The sequence below is a fragment of the Cheilinus undulatus genome, linkage group 1 (assembly GCF_018320785.1).
Source record: "Cheilinus undulatus linkage group 1, ASM1832078v1, whole genome shotgun sequence".
Taxonomy (NCBI): Eukaryota; Metazoa; Chordata; class Actinopteri; order Labriformes; family Labridae; genus Cheilinus; species Cheilinus undulatus.
Genome location: NC_054865.1, coordinates 19334164 through 19360756, shown reverse-complemented (window position 1 = coordinate 19360756; position 26593 = coordinate 19334164). Strand labels below are relative to the sequence as shown.

Here is a 26593-nt window from a genome sequence, read left to right as displayed (position 1 = left end):
TTGTTACTTCTAGTCTGACAATAGACATACAGCCTTCTTCCAGAGCAGGATTAAGCATTAAGTATGATTTTATCCATAATATCACAAGAAACAATGGGATGTGTAAACTGTACCACATCTAAAAGCTAGTTCAACAGGCCAGCCCTTGCCTATACTTAGTTATTTTGAGATAATTTTGTATAAATATTTTGAAGTGAGTATGTTGGGGCAGTGGTGGTCATTTCCTCCCTTCAGATTGTTACATTTTTCATTTTTTAAATCTGAGAGGATCGTTTTTCTCCGGAGTGGGCGTAGCTTTAGCTCACTCAACAGACACACCCACTCCATCCTGGAGCAGAATTTACTGCCTCATTTTTCATGATTTTGAAGCTTAATTTTATCTTTTATTCCACTGAAATATGACCTGGGGGTTCATAACACAGCGACCTGTAATACAACAAACCTGAATACAGATTAATTTTTAATTTATAGGGTCTTTAATTTTTACCTCATTAAGCCTCGCTACAAATGACTTACTTCAGTGTAGAACTGTGCCAGTGATTCAGAATAAAAGCATTCTGTAAAAATGAAGGGGGTAACGCCAAATAAATGCTGAACCGGACTTTTACTTTGAAAAGCACAAACCAGAAGTGTACTTGTACTGTGCTTATCTTCTCTGTGACATATTTAACCAGAATGGAAACAGAAAACTTCACAAATAGTAGAAGTTTAGAGAGAAACTTTGCAGATGCATTTTATCCTCGTGGCCTACATCAGGATCTTCAAGAAGCAGAATGCAAACATAACAGGCCTGTTACCATGCAAACAAACTAAAAATCAAGCTATGTCATGCACCCAGTCTGAACGCAACTTTAGGCGTCCAATTTTGGTTATTTCAAGTTTTTATTCACCAGAAATTGTCAGCAAAGACCTGTACACTGTCTAAACTGAATCGTTGGCATTGTTTCAGTGCCAAAAGGTTGCCAGTTTAATTGTGTGATGTAGACAAGGCTCTCTCTCTATCTCTTTGAATCAAAATAAAACTAGATTGCTGTGTGATTTTTTTAAGCATCTGTACTTTGCAATGACTAAAATAACAAAATGTACTGGTTTTAAAAATGCAGTACCAAAAGTATCCAAATATCAGGCATTTTGACAACCGCATCTTGAAACATGAGAAATGAGTGCAAAATAAATTATGTGGGGAAGAAGTTCAAATCAAACTGGAGTAAGGAAAAATGGATCAAGTTTTTGTCTGACTCAAGGCAGAATGGACATTAGGGCTGCAGAATAAATTGCATTTTCATCATTACCCAAAATGGAGATGGGCATTGAAGCTACCGCAAAACATTTCCTAAAACACAACGAGTTTAAAGAGCGTTACACCATGCATTCATTTGATCCATCAAATAGAGCCCCAGCTGGCTGCTAACTGCTGTGATTCGTCTCAGTTTGGTTGTGACTGGGAAATTAACGTGCATGTTAGCTGAACTGAAAAGCATCTGGTTTATGAGGATGCTGTAGTGGAAAATAAAGCAATTCTGGATTTTTGAATATTTGACTTAGACTTCTAACAGAGTTAAACTTCAATATTTGATCATTAAGGCTATATCATAATGAGCAACACTGTACATCACAGGTTTTTCTTATTGAGACTCTCCTTGGTAAATCCTTAAATTCGGTCATGACTCTGCTTTGTTTGTGTGCATATTAATGACACCAGAGAAAGTGTCACTGCAGTTGGTGCCAAGTGCCACAAAAACACGATGATGCCCAGTGGCTCATTACACACAAACACATACACAGACACACTAAAGAGCACACAACAATACACATTTTGAAGCTACTTTCTTGTCTATGAGCCAAGACAACCCAAGAGGGCCTCTGCCCTGACCTCTGGCACACAGCCGTCCATTCACACTCAGACAAAAGCATTCACACACGGACAGTGGAGAGAACAGACGCACATTTAAACACATGATTAACTGCACTTGTCTTGTAACCAAATGAAAACACACAAACAGACACACAGACAGCAGTGCCAAGGACAGGGGGAAAGAGACAAAGAGACGAGAAGAGAAGAAGAAGTAGGATAAAGGGAGGAGGAGGGAGTTCTCCCTCAACTAAAAGTTTTTAGGATGTAAAAAAATATGCACTGAGGAGTTAGGGGGAAGTTGGTGTATGAGGGAAGAGGGGATCAGGGTAGCGGTGGGGGTAAACGGGGGTTGGTAAGAGCCACGGGGTGCATCCCTCCGCTAGCTATGCCTCTCTTCTTCTCACTCTCTCTGCCTCTCACACACACAGACAGACGCACGCAAACGCGCTGAAGAACCAAAGCCTTGTTAGCTTTTTAAAATAATCAGGCAGTTGGATGATGAATGATTTAACAGGTATGGAAGGAAGGAAGCTCAGGATGCCTTCCGTTTCTCCCCTCGGGGTCGTGGGAAGAGTGACAGGCCGACAGAGGGGTTGAGCTCTGGGAATAAACACCATTCCCTTTCATTTCTCGCTACTGCTTTTCCTGTCGAGAAGGCAACGCCGCGGCCCGCTTATTTGTCATCAGCGTGACTGTGAGAGGTGATGACAATCTGCGAGTCTCTTTTGAGAGGGGTTCACATCAGGAAGGATGCAGGTTGGCTGGCTAAGACGCTGTGAAGCCAGTGGGCGACTCTTGAGGTCGGGGAAAGAGGGATTGTGGACGGCTGAGAATGGTTAGAAACATGCTCCTATAGGACGCATAACAGAGGAGGAATATTATTTCTAAAGACAGCCCTCCTAATCTTATTTTTAAGATGTCTCTCAAAGTCTTAGACAGCTCAGTAAAAAGTGAGAATGTTAAACTACACATCTTACAGTTGAGGAAAATACTGCTGCTAGATAATGGGTATACTAAACATCAACACTGTCACCAACACATCATTTGCTTCTGATGCCTGTATTTCCTGGACATTTATAGCCAAATTTAATAATCAAACCACTTTATTTTTAACCCTGTTTGCTCTGGTAAAGACGGTTTATAAAACTTTTCAATGCAGTAAATTGTTTTGCTGAACCCCAGTAGCAAACATTAAAATGCTGTTGAATTCAAATTGATGACATGTGAATGATCAAGACAATGAAATGCTGCCCTCTAGTGTCAGTCTTTTGTCTTCACAGTAAGTGACACTATGAACAAGTGCATCAGATCTTTGGGTGGCCTATTTCAGGGTTTGATGGGCCAGACAAAGAGTCTGCTGGATGAAATTAGTTCTTTAACATTTATGAGAAAAAAACAGCTTCAACAAAATGAAATTTTCAGTCTCAGGAAGTCACAACCCTGGTGAATGCAGAAGATTATCTGACAGTATGACTGCGGTAAGAGTTATCTAAAACAACATGTAATGTCTGTTTAGGCTGAACGATTAAAAAAATAATCTAATTGTGATTATTTTGACTTTGACTGCAATTTTTATTTGATTTGTGGTATAAAAGAGTGAAAAATTTACATCATTTGTGTCTTTTGAATTCAAAAACATCTTTATTTAAAGAATATAAACATTATTAATGAGTTTGGATTTCTTCCAAAACATCAAATATTCTTAGATGTGTATAAAATGTATACCAGGACAACGCTGCTGGTGTTCATTCAGATCCTCATTTCTGCTTGAAATGGATCTTTCACCTTAAAGCAGCATTGCAGTTTCCTGTGATTCCAATATTGCAGAAGGCTCTCTTGTGATTTCAGTAAAATACGCATAAATTGCCCAGCCCTAAGGTCTGTATAGTGTTAACATCATACCAATAAATAACACAATTTTAATCTCTTTTTAAAAATTTTTTGCATTCAGTGAAGTGAGAAACTTTGTACCGAGGTTATATAGTTTAGGATGTTTCATTAGCTTTTATTCTCATATTGGTTTTGCTTTTTGTTTTTAACTGTAGTTCAGTTCTAAACTGTTTTTTGCTGGTTTATGAGTTTAATTTAGTTTTAAATTTTACAAAAACACTTCATTTTAGTTCAGTTATACTGTTAATGTTTATCAGTAATATAGGATCCTATCAGGGGCAAGACCTAAAAGAGCCAAAAAAAAGTAAGCAACATGTCATTTTAAAAATACATTCAAATAGGCTCCTCTTCACTCCTTATTTTGTTCACTGAAATCATCACTGTGTGAAGTCTTGACCAATAACATCCAGTCATTTTACACTCCTAAGGCTTGGGTGTACATATCAGCCAGTATCCTGCTGTCAAAGACTAAAACTAAACTTATTTTGTCCTTAGTTTTATGTCCATATAATAAAAAAAAATTTTGTCTTGTTATTTTAGTTTCAGTTAACTAAAATTATTTGTATATTTTTTTCAGTTTTAGTTAACTATAATAACCTTGCTTTGTGTCCGCTTATGTTTTATACAGGTTGTAAAAAGCTTCTGATTTTCTATCACAACCCAAATGTGTTATTCATTGGTGTAGCGGTGCCTGCAGAAGTTAGGTTAGTCTTAAAGACCCTGTGATGTGAAAATAAATCTGTACTCAGGTTTGTTGTATTACAGGTCACTGTGTTAAGAACCGCCAGGTCAAATTTCAGTCAAATAAAACATCTCAAAGTTTATAAAATCAAGCAGAGCAGAGTGCAGCTGCCTTGCTCCAGAGAAGAGAAAAAGTCAGTTTTCTGGCTCAAAACTCTGATATGATGCTTTAAATGATCCATAGACCACCGTGGCCGATAGATTTGGCAAATTTACCTCACAATGAACAAAAAACAGCATTTAACCTACTGTTAACTTTCAATAAATGCAGTGACTAATTTTATTCCAAATTGCCATCAGATGAACAGTTTTTCACTGTTAGTGAAAGATAGGGAGGTCTGCGCCCCCTGGTGGCCAGGTGATACTGCATGTTGTCGAATCAGCAGGTAAGTCATATTTTCAGATGTAGAAAAACTCGTTACTGTTATGGTTAGAGTTAGCTAGGGTTAGGGAAAGAAAAATGGAGCGCTACCAAACTATGTGAAGGCCTGGGATCTTTCACAACATCATCATTATCATACTGGCCCCGCCCACATGAAACCAAGCCAGGAAAGAGGTGAAAAACTTTCTAACAGTCTTAATCCAGAATTCAGTCACATATAGAGCTCTGTGTTTTCACATGTTTACAGCTACCATATTCCAAAACATCTAGTGTTAAGACAAAAACTTTGGATTTCACTTTACAGGGTCGTTAATTTATGTCCCACATTTTTGAGGTGACCCATCAAGAAAAAGATAAACTGCTGACACTAGACTGCTCTTGCATATTCAGTACACCTAAAAATAAGCCTTTGTATCTGCACATTGGCACTCAGCTTCTGCTTCTTCACTTCAAGTAGTAAGGATAATTATATTATTATAACGAGGGAGGCAAGGAAAAATGGTTGGTTCTGATAATATGGCTAATAATCAAATCTGCTGAAATGAATGGGATCCGAGCCGGTGTGGCTACATCCTGAAAAGATGAGCACTTGCCAATGAAATCCCTAAACCCAGCTATGCCCTGAATGTTGGCCTCTACAAGTCAACCATGCAGACAATGAGCACCAAAAGCCAGCACTTGGCCAGAGCTATCAAGCAGGAAGCCCCTTCCCCGCTGTGACTAATCATCAGTAATTAATACTGGCAAAAGTTAAAGCAAACATGCCCAAGATTCAATCAAATCATGCCATCCAACATTCCCCATCATCATCCTCTGTGATAATGAAGTAAATTTCTGCATAAATAATGACTCAGTGTTTGGGTGTTTGGCTGCTAGCCGCACAAAACAAGATGAGTGTTTAAGATAATAGGTCTAGGGGAAATTTCAGAAAGAACTGGTTTATAATTTCTGTAATTTTTATGACAAAAAAAAAAATCTAATTATGAGTAAAAAAACTGTGCATAACTGTTAAATGTTTTTTTCAAAGGTGTGTTCTATTAACAATACTGTTAATTCTATGTTGTCTATCAGCTTTGCTGTTTTTTTAAAACTTTTATTCTTTCATCCAACTATTGTTTAATGTAATTCCTCTTTGTTCTTTTATTCAGCCATGTTTTAAATTTCTAACTCTTTTATTTGGTATGTCATCCTGTTTCATCCCGTGTTACTGCTTTTTTGTGTTATTACTGTTGGGCTTTGATGTTCTGCTGTTTTGATAAATAAACAAACTAGATGATGACGATACTGGTGATAATCATCATCATCAAAGGGTGACCCCAAATAGTCAAACATTTGCCATCTCATTTGTTTGTCTCATTCGCCAGTCAATCTCACAGTTGAACACCTTGAATCAAAAGATAATTTCACTCCAGCAAGACTTTAGTTCTGGTGCTACTTGACCTGAGTGCTGGGTTCAGTACTATTGACCACCAGATTCTTTTGGATAGATAAGTAAGCATGCCTCTCCAGAAATGTTTTTCTAACTAATTTACCTCATGTCTGTGAGACAGAAAATTCTTTGCAATTGAAGACCATTCCTTCAAGCATTATGAGGTTACCAGTGGGGTACCACAAGGAGCAATTTTAGGGTATGTAATTTTTGATATGTACATGTCACTCCTGGGTAGTGCCATCAGGAGGCAAGGCATCACTGATGACACTCAGCTCTATGTGGCCTTGTGTCCTCATGACAACAGACGAATAGATTCACATTTAACTGTCTTTTAGATATAAAAAACCTGGATGTCAGATCATTTTTTGAAGCTCAACCAGGACAAAACAGAAGTTCTCATTAACGGTTCAACGGCTGAGACAGAGAAATTGACCCCAAACTTCACATAATAGGACTCAACCGAAGCCAAGACGACTGAAATCTTGGTGTCATCTTTGAGATTTTGATTCTGGAGCTGATGTGCAGGGCATCACAAAAACTGCTTTATATCACTTCAAAAACACATCACCAAAGTTAGACCATTTCTCAGACAGACTAATGCATGTTTTTATAACTTCCAGGCTATAATACTGGAACGCTCTCCTTTCTGGTCTACCTGAGAACACTACAAGTCAGCTGCAGTTAATCAAAAAAAAATCTGCAGCAAGAATACAGACAAAGACCAAAAGGAGAGCACACTGTACTGGTTTTAAAGTCCTTACAGTAGTTGTCTGTTCATTTTGGTTTCTGATTTTAAAATTCTTTGTTAATTTATAAAGCACTACATGGCCTTGCTCCAGACTACCTCTCAGAGATGTTTTTAGTTTCTGAAAGAGGATAGTGAAATCTGAGAGGAGCTGAGAATATAGAGACTTATAAACGTAAGCTAAAAGCCCATTAATTCAGACTGGCTTTTATGTAGCACTTTATGGTTTTAAAGTTATTATAACGTACACCATCATCATTTTATTCCACTTTTAATTTCCCATTTCAGTGATTAAAACAGGTTTGAGTACTTGGTGAAAAAATGAGAAAAATGATGAAAGCTTGATGGTGAAACCTGTCTTTGTGTGTTTTTATAGTCAGTATGTAACCATGTTGTGTAAATGAAGGCATTTTAATGTTTTTAGAGAGTGCCTTGAAATTTTTTTCTTGTTTACTCATAAAATACATGAATCCCATTTCCACAGAAGAAGTTTTAGTACTGAATCTCTTGTCATGACTATCTCTTCATGTTTAATTTTATAGTCATTTAATCATTTTAGATTTTTAATTAATCTTTTATCATCACTTTATTATATCTTACTGCTATAATTGGCGGCGTGTCTGTCTGTGTTGATTTGCACGCCACACTGTTGCTCCAGTTGTCCTTGATACCTCTCAGAGGACCTCTTGGATGTACTGGTTCGAAACTGGTGCAATGAAGACATCATAAATTTGTATGGATTTTTAATAAATTCCTCAAATGTCGCACTGGTCATCATTAGGGGACTTACGCTGCATTCCTTTTACTTTGTAGTTGGCCACTGAAGCTGGGAATGCACCCGAGTTGAAAGTATTCCGTTTGCTCTTTTTCCTTTTTTCTTAAGGATTCCTTCATTCAGAGAGAAAACTTAATCAGGGTGGTGCTTTAGTGAACTTATTACATTGCATTTAATTAGGCACAATGTCTATTATTCTAAATATTTAACATAGACTGCCCGAGTCTGTGTGTGATGCGGGTGGGATTTACCACACACGTGTGATAGGTGTAGGCAAGAGTGGATGGTACTCTCTGTGGGAGAGTGGCAATGGTCAGAAAACCAGCAGGATCAGGAGGAAACGGGATAAAGAAAAGAGTCCAGTGCAGGACTCTTGTTTCATTAATTCTTAATGCTTCTTGTTTCTATTTATTCTGAATGTTTATTCCATCCTCTTATAAATCTGTGTCTTATATTTTCAATTGTGTCATCTTTTAATCGTCCATCCATTTATTTTATTAAATTGGTGTGCATTATTTTCTAAATCCTTTTAGCTATTCTGTCAATCACTGTTCCACTCTCTTGTTAAACACAATGAAATGCAATTGAATTTGACTGAAATGTGCAATAGTTAGTGGTTAGGTGTATTTGGGTATGTCTTGTGGTGTCAATGCATTTTATTTCATTTCACGTTGCAACTCATCTATCCTTTATTGCCAATTTTTTTAAAAGGTTTTTGCAGATTATCCCCCCATAGGCCCATCACATTATACACCGTGTTCCACATTATTATGCAAATGATATTTTTCTCCGATTTTCCTAAATTTTAATGCAAATGACAGTCAGAATATTTTTCAAGTCATCAGCCATTAGAGCATAATTCAAATGTTTTTGAACAAACTTTATAGTGACAAAAATTATTTTTAAAAAAATAAAAACCTCAAAATGCACTGTTCCACATTATTAAGCACAACAGCTTTTTAAAACATTTTATAGGTTGTAAAGAACTGAAAATGGTCATTTGTAGAAATTGCAGCATCAGGGGGTCATATTTACTGAAATCAAAGCTATTTCAATCAAAAACATTTTAACAGGACAAGTTCCATGTTAACATAGGAGCCCTTCTTTGATATCACCTTCACTATTCTTGCATCCATTGAACTTGTGAGTTTTTGGAGAGTTTCTGCTAGAATTTTTTTTGCAGGATGTCAGAATATCCTCCCAGAGCTGCTGTTTTGATGTGAACTGCCTCCCACCCTCATAGATCTTTAGCTTGAGGATGCTCCAAAGGTTCTCAGTAGGGTTGAGGTCAGGGGAGGATGGGGGCCACACCATGCGTTTCTTTCCTTTTATGCCCATAGCAGCCAATGACACAGAGGTATTCTTTGCAGCATGAGATGGAGCATTGTCATGCTTGAAGAAAATTTTGCTACAGAAGGCACGATTCTCTTTTTGTACCATGGAAGAAAGTGGTCAGTCAGAAACTCTATATACTTTGCCGAGGTCATTTTCACACCTTCAGGGACCCTAAAGGGGCCTATCAGCTCTCTCCTCATGATTCCAGCCCAAACATGACTCCGCCCCCTCCTTGTTGACGTCCCGGCCTCTTTGGGACATGGTGGTCATCCACCGACCATCCACTACTCCTCCATCTGGACAATCCAGGGTTGCACGGCACTCATCAGTCAACAAGACTGTTTGAAAATGAGTCTTCATGTATTTCTGGGCCCACTGCAACCATTTCTGCTTGTGAGCATTGGATAGGGGTGGCTGAATAGTAGGTTTATACACGACTGCAAGCCTCTGGAGGATCCTACACCTTGAGGCTGGTGGGACTCCAAAGGCACCAGCAGCTTCAAATACCTGTTTGCTGCTTTGTAATGGCATTTTAGCATCTGCTCTCTTAATCTGATGTATTTGTCTATCAGAAACCTTCCTCATTATGTCTTTATCTGCACAAACCCGTCTGTGCTCTGAATCAGCCACAAATTTCTTCACAGTACGATGATCATGATTAATTTTTCCTGAAATATCGAATGTTTTCATTCCTTGTCCAAGGCATTACACTATTTGACACTTTTCAGCAGCAGAGAGATCCTTTTTCTTTCCCATATTGCTGAAACCTGTGGCCTGCTTAATAATGTGGAACATGTGGAAAAGTGCATTTTGAGGTTTTTATTTAAAAAAAAATAATAGTTATCATTATGAAGTTTGTTCCAAAACATTTGAATTATACTCTAACTGTTGATGACTTGAAAAATATTATGACTGTCATTTGCATTGATATTTAGAAAATCAGAGAAAAACATTGTTTGCATAATAATGTGGAACGCGGTGTATAGATCAGTGTTACTCAACCCTGTTCAACCAAGAGTCAAATTGTTGAAAAATACCTTTGCAAGAGCCACAGTCTTAGTGGTGAAGTGGCAAAAATGGGTAAAAGTGACAAAAAATAAGTTACGGGTCAAAAAGTAGTAAGAAAAATTAAAAAAAATTAGTGAAAAGTGACTAAAACAGGCAAAAAGCAGCAAAATGGTGCAAGTAATAGGTAAAAAGTAGCAAAGAGTGGCAAAGATGAGGAGAAAAGTGGCATTTAATGGCAAAAGGCAGCTGAAATGAGTGATAGGTGGCAAAAACAGGAGAGAATTGCAAAAAATAAGGATAAAACTGGTGAAAAAGGGTAAAAACGGGATAAAAGGGCCAAATATAGGCAAAAAGTGGCAAATAGAAGTGGCAAAAGTAGGCTTAAAGCAATAAAATTGATTAAAAGTGGCAACACAATGGGAAAAAAGGGGCAAAACATGTCAAATAAGGGCAATGAAAATATACAGACAAAAATACCGGGTTGCAATTAAAATCAGAAACAAACTAATGTGACTTGCAATGGATGATTTCTGCGGTCAAAGTTTCGCTTTGTATGGTTTTCTGGAAGAATAATATTACAAATTAAGATTTAAAAGAGCCACAAATTATCCCAAAAGAGCCACATGTAGCTCTAGAGCCACACGTTGAGTATCACTGATGTAGATCCTTAACCGTAATTTCCACATAGGACAACTGCGCCGCACACTGAAGCGCCACAGGTTTGGTCCCGCTGAAGCTGAGTGACCTCAACCATTGGAAGTCAGTCTAGAGCACTGCGCCGCGGTGCGAAGCCCTAATCAGTAGGAAGAGGTCATGGGAGAGCTGCGAGTTCACACAGGAATAGTATGTCAACAGCGGACTATTTTACCTTTTGGGCTTAATTTATCATCCTTTCCGGTATAAGTCATCAATGGCGCCGTTGTAGCTCTGTGACCCACTGACCCCTTGGTGACCCTTTGCTCTCTCTGCAGGATGCAACGTTATGTTGATATAGTGATGATTTACGATCAGGAGTCCATGTATTGTGTCGTATTTTGAAAGAACCAGATATTCTACGCTTGTGGCTTCCTCTTCTGGAGCTTTCTGATCGATGGGTATTGACACCGTTTGGCAGCAACCAGCGCTGAAAATAGACCTGCAGTGTGTCTTGAATGAAGCAGAGCGAAGTGTCGGTCCAGGCAGGTGCCGCTGCTGGTCTGGAGATTCTTTTTCACTTGATTTTCTTCTGTTTGTATAATTTAATGTCATAAGTTCTGAGGCCAACTTTAAAAGAGGGACATGTTTAAGACGTTCCATCCAGAGTGAGTACTGTTTGTCAAAATCTGTTATAAATTAGTGCTTTACAAATAAAGACTGACTGATGAATTATTCACGGTTCTCCTTTATTCATAGAGAAGCTGTAAACAAGCAACCACCCGGTAATCAAATTAGAAGCAGTTAAGCTCAGAGGTATGGATCCAGCAGCACAAGCCCAAGTGTTCCCATGAATGATGTCTCCACAGGTGATAATAAGCAAATTCCAATTAATGATTCAGTGGCTGGTTAAATTTTGATGAGAGGACCCCATGGAGTCATTAAGGAGCCTTGGGACATTAATTCAGCTATTAATCTCAGTTAATCTATAAGTAAAATAATCAGGAATATTCGCTGAATATAATTACACAGTTTAACATATTAATCACCGCCCAATTAGGCTCTGGAGCTCAGCTGTTATCTTAATGAGGCGGTCCCCACCCAGCATTCACTGTGTGTATGCACATATAATAAGATCAGAGTTTCTTCAATTGAATCAGTCGTTCTGCTGTTGACAAAGGTCAGCGGTTCCTTTAGTAACATTGACAGAAATTCCTTCAGGCTCAAAGGACTGAAGTGTGTGGTGAATGTGCCTGAACAATCAGAAATCTTTGTTCAGGTTCTCTCATTAAGGAATGTGAAGATGGCACTCTATGCCTTTTTAGAGCCAAAGAGACACAGAAACTGCTGCTGTGCATTCACAATTAGTATTGTATATTGAAAAAAAAAAAAAAGATTGATCAATTTGGTTTGTACTTCAGTAAAACCAATTTGTAAAGCTTTCTTATTGTAACTAATCTTTACTAATTATTTAAAGTTCAAGCTTCTCTGAGAAATTTTTGATTTGTGTTGGTTATGGGGTTCTACACGTGTGTGAAAAATGTTTCTTTATTGTTTTTTAAAGATTTATTTTGGGGCTTTTTTCCTTTTTTACTAAGTGTCAGAGTGAGAAATGGCATGCAGAAAACAAGCTGTAGGTTGGATTTGAACCTAAGCTGACTCTTTGGGAGACTACTGCCTCTGTCCATGGGGATCAACCTCACTGCTACTGGGCAGGAGTGGAAAGTAACCAATTACATGTACTCAAATTACTGTAACTGAGTAGTTTCTTGGGGTACTTGTAGTTTTTTGAATTCATTTAACCTCTACTTTAGTAAGTTTTAACCAGAGAAACTGTACTTTTACTTGACTCCTGTACCTTTTCCACCTCTGTTGACTACACAGTAGCACATAAACAGAGAATGATTCCACATCTCAATCCAAAACTTCCCAATTTTAGCACCATGAGTGAAGTTATCCACTGAGTTAGAGTGTCTGTGACTTTAGGTGCTTCTAAAGGAAGCATTGTGCATATTCTTCATCAGTGTTCATTGCCTTCCTATGAGGTTGACTCTTTGCTTTGTTCATGCCAGAAGAGACCGACCTTACCACAGATTTTCAAGAGTTACAACAGCTCTGTCATTTTGTAAAAAAATACACACTTTTAAATGTGTAGTTTAACTGTATGTAATGTGGACAAATATAAATGCTTTTAAAGTTAAATTTAACTCTATATGAGTTTAATTACCACTGTCTATTTTTCTGTGTATTCTATTTTGTTAAATAGGTGTGACTTTACCTGAACAACCTGATTGGAGATCTATTCTCTTGTTGTTCTTGCCAATAAGGACGATCAAATTTTACTGTACAACTCCTAGCTACTTAGTACTTTAAACTTTAAATTAGATACTTTTAACTCTTGCTTGAGTACATTTATAGACCTAAAGTAATTTTTAAGTGAGGTAACTGTACTTTTAATTGAGTACAAGGTGTGTATTTTTCCACCTCTGCTACTAGGCTATCAGCAACCTATAAATAACATTTCTTCACAAAAAAATCTGCGTGCTTTAAAACTTCAGTCAATTACAACTCTTCATCTAATGTCCAAAGACATTAAACAAATTAAACAGATACATTAAACAGATAATCAAAGCATATGTCATAAAAACTATGGCCAATATTCTTCAAGCAAATACTTTAAGAGAAAAACAATATTTTTCTTCTTTTAACAGTTTTAATAATTGTTTTATTCATTTTCTAAATTGTTCAAATAAACTTTGTGATGTGTTTTATGAAAGGAATATAGTCTGAAAGGAATAACCAGTGGTTCTCAAATTCAACTGTTTGTATTGCTTGATTTATGGTATCTATTTTGTGTTTGGTTTTTTTACCATATATTTTTTCAACTCTTCGGTATTCCATAAAATAACCCAGACCACTTTTTTCCAAAAAAATGCAGATGGATTTTTAGTAAATAAGAGTGAGACAAGAAGAAATGTAATATGTTAAATCAATATACAGCCTGTTTGATTTCAGCACCAGGAGCTGTCCATAGACCCTAATCATCTGTCATCAAACTTGTCTTTGTTGTCCTCAGTATATAACTCTTCCTTATCACAAAATCTTGAATATAGTCTACTTTTCTAAAAATTTTATTAACTAGAACAACTGTGCTGCTTTCAGATTTCTTTTCCGACAGAAGCTTTTTTTTATGCTATGTATAAAAATGAGATGGATTTTTCCGTGACAAGAAACCTCGTTGTGTTTAAATCTCGCGAGATCTCGTCACACCCCTAATGGAAACACAGCAAACACTTCAAAGAATATTTGTAAGATGGCATCACCGAGGTGTACTATTAGCTATTAGCAAAAACACAGAAAGTGGATAGGCCTGTATTTGCTGTTATTATAAAGAAGAGAATCACAGGCATTACTGAAGTTGATACATTTTTAAGGCTACCCACATACAGCAGTGGAGGACCCTGGTTTCAAATAGACCATTTATTAAAAGTGCTCAAACCCCATTACAATGTCCCATCCTTTATGCATACAATCTAGCACTCTTTACTGGTGTGCATGAGAGGTGACTGAGCACAAATAACAAGTGCTGCTACTTACTGTTGCACTAAGAACTAGTAGACGGATCTGGCAACACTTAGTTATTTGTCCTTGCACAGCTTCAATCAAACTATTATGTCTTAGATTATGGCTTAGATAGATGCTGAAGAAATACGTGGAACATTCCACAGGTAGGCAGGTTAGTTGGTAACAGGTGACAGTGGCATGATTGGGTAAAAAGGATCACTCCTGTATTACACAGTCAGCAAAGATGGTAGGAGGATCTTCACTTCCTCAATGTGTTATTGCAAGGAATTTAGAGAGTTCACCATCTACATTTGTAATGCCAATAAAGTTTCAGAGAATCTGGGACATCTCTGCATTTATGGGGCAAGGCTGCCCAGACTGCCAAACCAACACTGAATGTTGCCCTCAGGCAGCACTGCATCAAAAACCAGCATCATTCTGCAATGGATAATACAACATGGACTCAGGAACACATCAGAAAAACCTCTGTCAGTTAACATCTACAAATTAAAGTTAAGCGAAGCCATATTAACAACCCAAGAAGTGCCGCTAAATCACCGCTGACTTTTCTTTCCACAAGCCCATCTGAGATGGACTGACCTAAAGTGGAGAAGTGTGCTGTAGACTTCTGAATCAACATGTCAAACTGAGGAAATAAATAATGGCTGTCAAGTCCTTTGGGCTAAAGAGGATAAGGACCAGCCAGATTGTTATTAAGGCAGAGTTCAAAAGGCAGCATCTGTTCTGGTTTTGGGGTGTATTAATCCCATGGGTAACTTGCACATCTGTGAAGCCACCATTGATCCTGAGAGGTATGGTTTGGAGGTTTGGAGGAACTTATGCTTATATCGAGTTCTTTCTAGAATGTCCCTGCTTATTTCAGTAAGACAACACCAAGCTACACTTTGGATGATTCACAACAGTATGGCTTCACAGTAAAAAGAGTGTGGGAACTTGACTGGCTTGCATGCAGTCCAGACCTGTCTACCACTGAAAAAGTGTGGCGCATTATGAGCACAAAATACAACAACAGAAACTCTGCACTGTTGAGCAACCCAAGATGTACGTCAAGCAAGAATGGGTAAAAATTCCCCTTTTAACACTTCAAAAATAGCATTCTTCATTATCCAGACATTTACTTAGTGTTGTTAGAAAGAAAGGTAATAAAACACAAATGGGGTTAATATTTATTTTAACTTAAGTTCGGGAGCAAGGCCACACCAAAACCACACCTTCAATCACCTGACAAGCCTACTTAAACGTAGCCAACCCACATCACACCGTCCGTCTGAGAGTCTACAACCCACCCTCTCTCCCTTCTCTAACTCATTAATCTCCTCCTTCATCCATTGGCTTCACCCAAGACTCATCTAATTCTAGTCACAGTCTGGGTTGAGATCAGCTCGGGGAGAACGACGCCTGAGACGGAACCCCCATCCTGAGTCTCTCTCTGTCGAGCCTTCATGCATCTCCCAGACTAGACTAAAACTACTTACCCACATCCCTCATCTTCATCACAAGAGACAATAGTCTCACTACACACTCTTATCAATCTCGATTAAACTGTTAAATGCATTCTGTTTTAGTGTGGTCCTTGCTAGGGAACTGCAAGCATTTCCCTGCCCAGACTTTTGTGTTGCAGGCATCAAATTCAGAATATACAGTATGTGTATTACCAAAAGCAAAATATGTAACATTTTGAACAATAGGTTTCTTGTCTTTGTGCTTTCTTCAACTGAGTATACGTTGAAGAATTTGCAAATCACTGCATTCTGTTTTTAAACACATTTTACATATTTTTCTGACTTGTGTCTTCAAAAAAGAGAAAAATAGAAAAGCCCTGTGCAGTGTTCACCTCCCAGTAGGTAACTTTATTTAATACAAGGCAACATTTTCATTACAAGATCATAATGTTGAAACGAAACAAGATTTCTTGCAGATCAACTCTGCCTTGTGTTGAATAAAGTTGTTCACTTGGAGCTGGACATTGTGCGGACCTATTTCCTGTTTTCCGCAGTTTACAATCTTCTTGTGTGCGTTTTGCATGGATGTGCACAAACTAGTAATCTCTTTCTTCTTTAAAAATGAACAGGAGAGAAATAAACGGTATTTACATTTAATTTAGAAAATGTACAATGAAAGAAAACCTCTGAGGATATGATTGCTCATGCCAGAAACAAGCATGTAATGACGCACAGCTGTATACGTTATGTATAAAACAATAACTGTATCTTATAAATAATCACATGTCTCCATCTCCCTCCATTGTTCAAGTGTTATATCAAAAACACCCTCGTGGCAGTCACTGATATATTGGGCTGATGATGTAATTTGGAGCCAAGACATGCAGAGGGGAGCTGGCTGGTATAACCCCAGGTTTAACACCTCGCCTCTTTTCCTGACTAGAGCACACATTTAACTTATTGATTAAACATCAGTGGTTTGTCATGTCAGCACAGTCCAAAGCGGAATAGGTTCGTGAGCCTGTCTGGAGTAGACACATGGAAGAAGTTCAATAACTCACCTTCCCTCCTCTGATCTGCTGATCTGGTCCAGAATGTTATGAGGGGCTGCATTTGTCAACAGAGCTGTCAATTATTACATAATACCCCCTCTTTTACCCATAAAACATCTAATTACCACAAAACAAAAACAAAATAAATCAGCATGAGGGAAAATAACATGGCAGATTAATATTTTAGAAAGATGTATTAGTTTAATTTCAGCAATGTCTCATCTGTTCAAACACAGAATGCGGCATTTAGAATCTAATTGATATCACAATTTCTGTCCCACCCTAGCCTGGACAACAAAAGGAAAATGTTACAAACTAACACCTGTGCTTAAAAATATTCTTTCCCACTAATATCTGGTGGTAATCAGAGTTATACAAATTTTGTACAAGAAAGTTTAAGCACTATTCACATGGGGTAAATATCCCTTTAGGACCTCTGAATATTTGTGAATTACCCCCTGACATCAGTGTTTGCAGTGGTGCATTCGCACAGGATAGGTGGAATCAGTAATGTAGTCAAATTAACAGATATTTCTGAAGGAAAACATGGAGGTGCTGTAGCACAGCAGCAATGAAAACATACAGTGATTTTTAATTTCTAAATTCCATACAAAAATGCAATGTCGTGCACGTTTTTCAATGATATAACCCGTCCTACACATCTGTCAACCAGAGTTCACGATAAATAACATGGGCCGAAGTGTTTTTACATTTTTATAACCAGTTGCAAGCTGTTCATAATCAATACACGAGTGATCAATCTCCCCTGGCTCTCCAATTACACATTGAGGTAGCATCTGTAAGATGGGTGGCTCTGCAGCTGATCAGACAGAGAAGAAAAGGAAGGAAAGAAGGACAAGCTCTTTAATGTCACTCCCATTAATGTATGAGACGTCTCCCGTTAAATACGAACTGATCTTGTCATCTGTCACGTTTTCTGATTCTGTTGAAGTTATTCTGCACCTTATTAATTTCAGATCATCACCCACAACAACCCTCCTCACAAGGATCAGCTGTTGAAGCCAAATGTAAATTGTGTTGTGCATAAAATGTATGCTAAATAATACTGATATAAGTTTAGGCACAGGTAAAGAGAAGCTGTTGGAAGCACAGAAGAAGCACTATGCTGGAAAGTAGTTTAAATTCATAAATCAAGCAAAGTAAAGTCAATAGTCAACATATGATGAAATGAACTGACAGAAAAGCACTATAAAAGCCCATATGTGTAGAAAACCATAATACAGGCTGCTAGTGGGGTTCCTATGAACTTTTGAAAATCACATTTAAAGCTTTTTAAGACATTTTTAAGGCCTGAACTGAGGGAGAATGAATCACACTTTTTGAAAGGTGTGAGATTTCTTGGTATGCTCGACCAGGGCTGAATCTTTTTATTTCATGTACTGTTTATGAAAATTTAAATGGTATAGGACAAAGCATTTTTTTTGGTCCATCAGTGCCTAAATTTCATGATTTCAGGTACATTTAATGTCTCTATTCTGTCTATATGTAAATTTTAGCACATGTGCTTAAGTGATTCAAAACTGTTTCATTATTATTAAAAAGCAGAATAACTTTTTTTGTTGGGGAAGACCTGTCAAAATAAAGGTGAGCTGCACAATTGTAATGGGCAGCTTGGTAGAGCATATGGTAGGAAATTAGACTAGTGTTTCACAACAGAGTTTTTTTTTATCACAGCAAGTACTGTAAGATAAGAGAAGGGCCAGGGGGCCCCCAGGAAATGCTGTATAAATATTCTGGAGAATATTTTTATATTTTACATTTTGTGAAGGACATTCAGTTATAAATACAAAATTATTGATCATTAACTTAAAGAGAACACTATTTCCTTTGTAAAGCTTATGATTGAATTTGTTATTTTTAACATTTTGAAATGAAACGCAATTCATCTGAGAGAGGGGATTGGATCATTTTTTTAATGTTGCTCAGAAAGACTTAAAGGTTTTGCAACCTGAGTAACTCTAGCATGCTATCTCTTTTCTCACTCTCTCTCCCTGCATCAGTGACTGGTTTTATAGCTTTTCAGATGATGTGTCTTGGTTTTGCTGTTCAATTATCAGTAACTGTGTTTATTAATTGGTCTATAATGCATGGGACGTGCCTCGTGGTAGGTCAGAGTTTTTAGAATAATATATCAAAATGCTGATTTGTTAACGTGAGATCTCTATTTTCTCTAAAACATAACAAGCGATAGTGCTAAATATCAGATAGGATTTATCAGCTCTTTGTTATATCCAGAAAGGATAAGAGATGCAGACATGGACAGGGACTTCTTGATGCTTACTTTACAGCTGTCAAGTTTCTGCCACCAGAATTAAAAATAAAGATATTCCACACAATCATTACAAACTACCATAGGTCCCTATGTAATACTAATCCTGTGCAAAAGGGGCTTTAGAGACTTGTAAATGTCAGAACTGAAAACCTCAAGCTGCACTGATTTCACAACTGACATGCATCATCATCCAATCACCCGACAAACATCCTGCCAATAGGGTGGTGCAGTCATGATGTAATTTTGTAGGCAAATCCCGGCAGTTAGCGTTCCATGGGTTCCCCCGGCGGCAAGCCTATGGGATTTTTCAATGGGTTTTTGGATCATTCCTCAAAATAAGTTCTGTGTCCAATAAAAGTTTATGAAACTTACGCATTCTGTTCACCAAGATAATCTTCATAAACTGATAATAAAAGCATCATATCTAGTTCCTTAACATAACTGATGAAAGTAAAAAGCTAATGCCATGCTATATTGAAATACAACACAGTCAACTGAATTAAGCGTCATCACCTGAGGATACGTGTAGGCTCAGTTGCCGCGCTTGGGGTGATGACGTATTCGGTCTCGGCTCTAGCCCTAGTTAGCTCTCCTTTAGCAACCGTCTTTATTAAGACTTGAAGAGATATATAATTCAAAGGTGGGGTACTTTTCGGATGTATTTTATGTCGTAGGATAAAACATTAAACTCTCTTGAGCTTGTGTTCACCACAGACCTTATTTCAGGCATTTAACCAAAAACTCTGTCAAAAATCCCATAGACTTTCAGACGAGGAAACCAGAAGTGCTAAAATGCTAACTCACTTCTGCGTTTTAGGACTCATTCCTGCACCACTCTATTGGCTGTCTATTTAAACTGCAAGATTTCCAGTCTTTCTCTCTCTGTGTTGCCATAGCCAGCTTTGGCCTGTATCAGTACTGCATTCTTGCTTTCAACCCCACCACCACCCTCGTATCTACCTCTGATGAGAGTTTGGCATACTACTGTGTCACTCTTCAAATCCTGCAAGTGAAATAAATCTGAAAGCAATGATGAGAGCAGACTCTAGATGTCAAACACAGATGATGCTATGCTGTTGTAATATATATTTTTAAAACAAATACAAACACAACATTTCTGATAGAAATCCTTTTATGAAAACGGTATATTCTGTAGCAATGTCTTGCTGACTGCAGGAGCACTAAATGAACTGAATATGTACATGTCTAGTGAGCCTTTTTTGACATTTAACTAGAAACGTAACAAAGAGCTATTAATAAGGACAGCTATGTAGACATCTAGACTTTTACATACACAAAGATCACTGCCTGTGTATGAATGGCACCTTTTTTCGTCTGGTCTTTGTAGGTTCTCTATCTGTGAGAGCCCCTGTGATGACACATTTGTGTTAAGTAGACTACTCCTGTTACTTTCTGTTACTTTTACGGCTCAGAAATAAACCTTGAATGTAACTGACTGAAATGAAGCCTCAGCACCAGTACTTTTGTATTTCTTTGTAGTGAGTAATGTCATAGTAGTCATGTGTCTGTGGAGCTCTAAATCTTTTGGCTTCACTCCCAAGCAGTTGTTTCTCCATCCATCTTAATACATGATCTATAGTCTAGCTGTAGCTAGCAACACTGTGTATTGTTGTCTTTCTAATGTAAGTGTTTTAGTAGCACCTCCTTTGTGTGTTGTGTAGCAGACTCTCACCTGTGGAGTAGTGACTCTGAAGGATGCTCCTGTTGTGGGAGTGGCAGGTCGTGGGGAGATGTTGTTCTGGGCTTGTGCCTGTGCCTGTGCCTGAGCCTGAGCTTGAGCCAAAGCCTGCTGAGGAACCATCACCAGCTGGCCCAGCTCTGTGCGTACCAACACCATCCCTGAAGAATCACATAGAACATTACCAGAGGAAACAAAACGACTTCTCAGTCATTGAACGGTATTGAAAGGAGACATGAGTCATGCATAGATTGCAACATTAACACACGGCGTTGAAGGAACTGAAAAAAGACATATCACACAATCTTTTATACACATAGACACTCTTTTCAATCAAGTTTATTGTTTAACTAATCCACTTATTTTTTATTCTGTGCTATCAATGAATAGTGTTTGTTTTCTTCCATCCATTTGTAAGACTGTATTGCTGATATTCATGCCAATAAGGAATATTTCACTGGGAGCGTTGCATTTGAAATACTCTAAACCAGCAGTCAGTTAAAATGTTAACTACTATTCACAAACCAGACTGACCACAGGTTAAAAAAAACAATGCATTTTAAAAAGAAAGTCAAAAATCTCCTCTCCTCAGCTAACTCCATAATTAGAACAACACATTGTGTTATTGTTTTTTGTATTGTACTGTGGCACAGCATACAAAGTCATGTTTTTAAAGTTTTCATGTCAAGATCAGAGATGTCTTACATACTTGGTTGAAGAGATTAGTTATAGCTTTTGTCTTCAAACCCTTTTATATATTTTTAATATGCAAGGCTTACAGATATTTCAGTCCCCAAACCTGTCAGAAATGATAATAGATGATCTGATGGTGATACCTGCCACTGTGAATGAACACTAATTTTTCTGTAATTCTGGTGAAGCCAGTGGTCAGCCTTACAAGATTTCCAACCCATACTTCCTTTTTTTTTTTTTGGTCTGTAACATCCCGCAGCAGTGCTACTACTCCAAGACGTTACTCTACCGCTCCACAGGTGCACAGGTTTGTTGAATGGAGGTGGGATAGAAAATTTCTGATGCATTTCATTTCCAAGTAGTCCAAGAATTTAAACACTGATAGGCTTTAATGACCCATCAAAAAAGAAAAATCAGTGAGGTTGATTGATGACTAGGGCTGCTTTGTTTCCTGCTGTTTCATCATATTAAAATTGAGGTAGAATTTTCCTTTTTATTCAGTATTATACTATTTGAAATGATTTTATAAATCAATTCATTTTAATTTGCATTGACTCAATAAACCTCTGTATCATTGTTTTAAGTAGAAAACAACTACAGAGTCTGAACATCGCAGATGGAAGCCAGGATGTCATGAGTGTGCCCTGCAGTCCACCTGCCTTTTGCTGCATAATAGACAGTTTCTCCTGTATACAACAAAGCCTGTTCATATGTACAGTGATTGGTCAATACTGCTCAGACTATAAAAGCACTATAAAAAGAAACCAGAGAAATTCTACTGACCATTAGTACAGATTCAATGTAAATTTTTTGTAGAATTTGTAAAAATATATTACAGTTATTAAAACGCCAGTCATGCCATGACAAAATATTTCATGACACATTTGTTTATCTGTAAACAAAACTTGAGATCAACAATATTGTCGTCATATCCTGGTAATTATCACGGCTGTCTGACTGAGCTTTAACTTTTGAGGGCACTCAGGGTAGTATGAAACAAAGTAGTGGAGCAGCACTAAAATCTCATGAACATTGTTCACGGCTATCATTTTATCTAAGTAATTCAAAGGGTAGGAGCTCTGCAGAGTATTTGTCCTTGGCCAACCGGTTTGCCATATTAGGGACATGCTGTGTGGTAGATTCTAATGTAGGGATTGATACTTTCATGTGGGAAAGACAAATTATTTCTATTTATTTTAGGTTAAAACTAATGTATTATTTGATGATCACATATCTTATTTGATTGCCAAATATCATGTCTGTAATTATTATTTGGAAGTACCAAAATAATACAGATTTCTAACTCAGTGTGGTAAAAATAAGTTTACCACAGTCCTAAAAATTGACCAAAAGTGTTTTTTAAACTAATAAGTGCCATTACTTTTTGTGCATCCCCAGTTTTACCTAAAGAGACAGTTGGTGTAAATGATAAATGGTCTCCAGTGATTTCGTCTTTTCTTGAAAGGTAATTATATTATTCAAAAAAGTTTAAGATTACTTTAAGAGCAAGAGCCACTATGTTTTAAACAGGGCAGCCCCTGGCCAGTGGGGCTATAAGCAGAATTTTGTACAAGGTCTTCTGCATACATTGTTTTCATTCAATTACACAGTGATTTTTAGTAAGGCACATGATGTAACATTGTACATTACATTGCTCAGAATCAGTGCAGTAACTTCAAAGAGTTATATTTCCCTCCTAAATAATGACAGATACTGAAGTTTAACAGAGATGTCCTACAACAAGTGGATTTACCACAGAAACATGATAAGCATCTCTGCACAGAGTGTGCTTCTGTCAAAGTGAACAGAAGGAGGGGTAGAGTAAGGAGACACTGTGCACTTATTGATAAATCACAGATCGCAATGATCTCTTAAAACAAATAAACTTTTATTTCACCAATGTGTGAGGCCCAGGTAAAGTTGATATGAGGGAACAGCTGCTGTTTTTTTTACCCTGTTCATATTAATAATACAAACACCAGTCTGATAAGAAGGGGAAAAAACATGTGCATAAGTAAAGTCCCTTACAGATTCCTAAACCAGTTTTGTATACTGGCATAAGCAGCCCTGCTTTTAAACAAACACAACTTTTTTAATCACACCTGTCTTGTATCATCTCTTATTCAGCACTCTTTGAAGGATTCCTGATGCAAAATATGTCAGACTTTTCATACTAAAATGAACAATGTTTTGAAACTGGTCTTTCCATATGAATAAGTTTAAGTGTCTTCCTACAATATGGATGCACATTTCTAACGCAACAAGTTTTCAACACTAATCACTTATGGAGTCATGGGTGATAGATTTAGACATCATTTAGACAGCTGAACTATACAGATAAACTTATTCTAACATAAGTCCAACGTAAATGTCTTGTTTGTAGAAATTTATTGCACAGATGTGGTATTATTGTTGTATACTGTCAGGGATGCTTGGTGTAAATATTTCAATTTGCACGCCTCAGTTGGCACATCATTACACTGCTGTGTGAAGTGTTTGATTCCCCATGGGGCCACACATATGAATTCACAGCACAGCTACTTTGAATTAAAGCATGTATTATCAACAGGCATATTTTTCTTCCAAACAAGATAAAGTTGTTCCATTAACTACAAATGTTGCTGTAGGTTTCTGATTTCATCACGTTTTTCACCCTCTTTGAAAGTTGGTAAAGTTGTGCCAGAAAACGCTACTTTGGCTCTACACCAAACAGACACACTGTGAAAAGGACATCATAAATACAACCTTCTTATACTCAAGACAGTCTATCAGACTTTGTACCATACATAAGCTTTAAAGGCTATTAACAGTGCCTTCTTGCTTTTAGCCTACTCCTGCAAACCATACCTGGTGGGATGGTAAACCCAGGGGGCAGCTGAATGGTTGTCTGCTGCTGAGGTGGTCTGACAATTAGCTGGGGGGCTACAATCCTTTGAGGTGCTGTGAGTCCAGGACGGGGTTGAGACTGAGCAGAGGCCGCCACAGCAGGTGTTGGGGAGGCAGCTGTGGGTCTGACCATGCTGATGGTGGTAGTTGTCACTGATGTAGTTTGAGCAGCTCCACAAACAGAACTTGTTGCCACCACTGCAGTAACACAAGCAGCAGTTGTGGGAGAGCTCAGAGGCTGAGTTACTGTGGTGGTGGTAGTTGCTGCTGCTGTTGTTGTTGATGATGTTGGTATGACAATTGAAGGTGCAGTAGATACAGTGTTTATTACAGAATTGACAGACTGGCTTGACATTACAATTTTGGACTGACAATCGTCTGTTTTGGAAGGCTCGGTGTCTGTGAGCGTTTTGCTGTGGTTGTCCTGTGAAGCTGAGGTTGTGACGGGTGCTATACGGGCGCCCTGCTGGACCAAGGCCGACACACTGGTCCCGTTGCCGTTCTGGGCAATGCTGGCCACAATGTGACTGGGAAGTCTATGCAAAGCGATGGTGGGAGTCCCCCGGTCCAGTGCAATAGCAGACTGACCTACAGGGAGGCTAGCGTTAGAGACGGTGAAAGTGGAAGTGTTAATAGCGGATGTCACCGCCCGAGTAGAGTTTAGTGTAGTTGTATCCACAGAGCTAACGTTTTCCAACACCGGTGTGCTGCTGTTCCTCCTTGTCGTTACAGCGGCGCCGTTCAAACTCTTTACCCGAGCAGAAGCGCTCCTCCGCGGCGTGGTAATGCGTCTCCTCGGTGGGTTAGTCTCTGTTGACGCCTCACCTGTTCCTGAAGAAACCTTACACCCCCGGTTGGTTGTGGTGCTGATGCTGCCTGGCGTAGCTGCCAAAGTTGACAGACCAGATGCAGTCAGTGTTGTGATGGATGCTCCATGTGATTGCGAACCGCTGCTAGTGGCGTTCACACCGGCAGCTGAAGTGGAGGAAGGCTGGTCAAAAGAAGGCGTGCAGCCCAGAGAAGGGGACGTGACAGTTTTATCCGGGCTAACCTCTTTAGAGTTGATCTCCTGGCGCATCTCAGGTTTATTCCGCCGTCCTTGTTGTTGTTGTTCTACTGTTGTGGTGCCCACTGGAGCTGGTAGCGTTTTTCCTAAGTGATGGTTTGCGGGGGGCACTGAGCCAGAGCCTCCGTTTTCGTCTGTTTTACCTGCTGGGTTGCTTTGGCCAGCAAGCTGTGACTCCAACGAGCCCACCAGGTCGCTCACCGCTTTTTCATCCACCTCTGAAAAGAGCATATCTTCCAGGGGGTCGGAGGCGCCCGCCATCTCTGATCACAGATAGCTCTTGTATTTTTTTTACAGTGCGCCTGCGTGTTACTAGGCATTGTGGGAATGAATCTTACGTCATTGGATGGGGAGGGGAGGGGGTCTCTAGTTGTACTTCCATGATTTTCCCTTTTCTTTCAAGTCTTATTAAGAATTTGATCTACAGTAAGAGGTTAATTACCATGTAGTAGCATAACCGACAAATATCTAATAATTTGGATCACAGAATCACGGAATCCTGCAGTTAATGGGTTAGAAATTAGAAACGCGGGAAAACTACGCTTAAATACATCGATATAAAGGCCATTATAGTTGACTCAAACCAACTAAATGACTAAAACTTAAATTTAAAAAGCATGGCTGAAACAAAAATGAAACAAAAATAAAATGGGGCATTAGTGAATTAAAACTGTACAGTTTGCTCACAAAACTAACTTTAATAACAAAATGTCCTTAGTTTATTTATAACAATATCAATAATAACATTATTGAGTTTATAAAGCACTTTTTAAAACTTCAGTTACAAAGTAAATCTAACAAAGTTAAAAAAAAACTAAAATACCTACAGTGTCTGAAATATCTTATAATATTGAAAACATTTTAAAAGTTGTTTTTTTTTTTTTTTTTTTGTACGTTTTAAAGGCACATATATTGTTAAGTGAAAGCTAATCAAAAGCTAACCAGGAAAAAAAAGTATTTGACAACAGCATGTTGACACTCAAGCCTGGGGAGTGTGAAACAGCTTTACGTAATAGTTAATTTAGGTTTTGACTTGTTTTCTGACATTAAATTTGTACAAATAAAATTAGGAGTAAGGATT

The 26593-nt window shown here is 38.1% G+C and overlaps 1 protein-coding gene across 5 annotated transcripts in view; it reads right to left on the bottom strand.

The window, feature by feature from the left end:
• si:dkey-219c3.2 (transcription initiation factor TFIID subunit 4) overlaps nucleotides 1-25774 on the bottom strand; it is a 152407-nt gene extending 126633 nt beyond the window's left edge. For all 5 annotated transcript variants that reach the window (XM_041793668.1, XM_041793686.1, XM_041793659.1 and 2 more), the window contains exons 1-2: nucleotides 24408-25774; nucleotides 20862-21028 (exon numbers count right to left, since the gene is read on the bottom strand). In XM_041793668.1, coding sequence (XP_041649602.1) covers nucleotides 20862-21028; nucleotides 24408-25773 — 1533 coding nt within the window. In that variant the 5' untranslated portion in view covers nucleotide 25774. The remainder of the gene's footprint in view (nucleotides 1-20861; nucleotides 21029-24407) is intronic.
• Nucleotides 25775-26593: the final 819 nt, after the last annotated feature.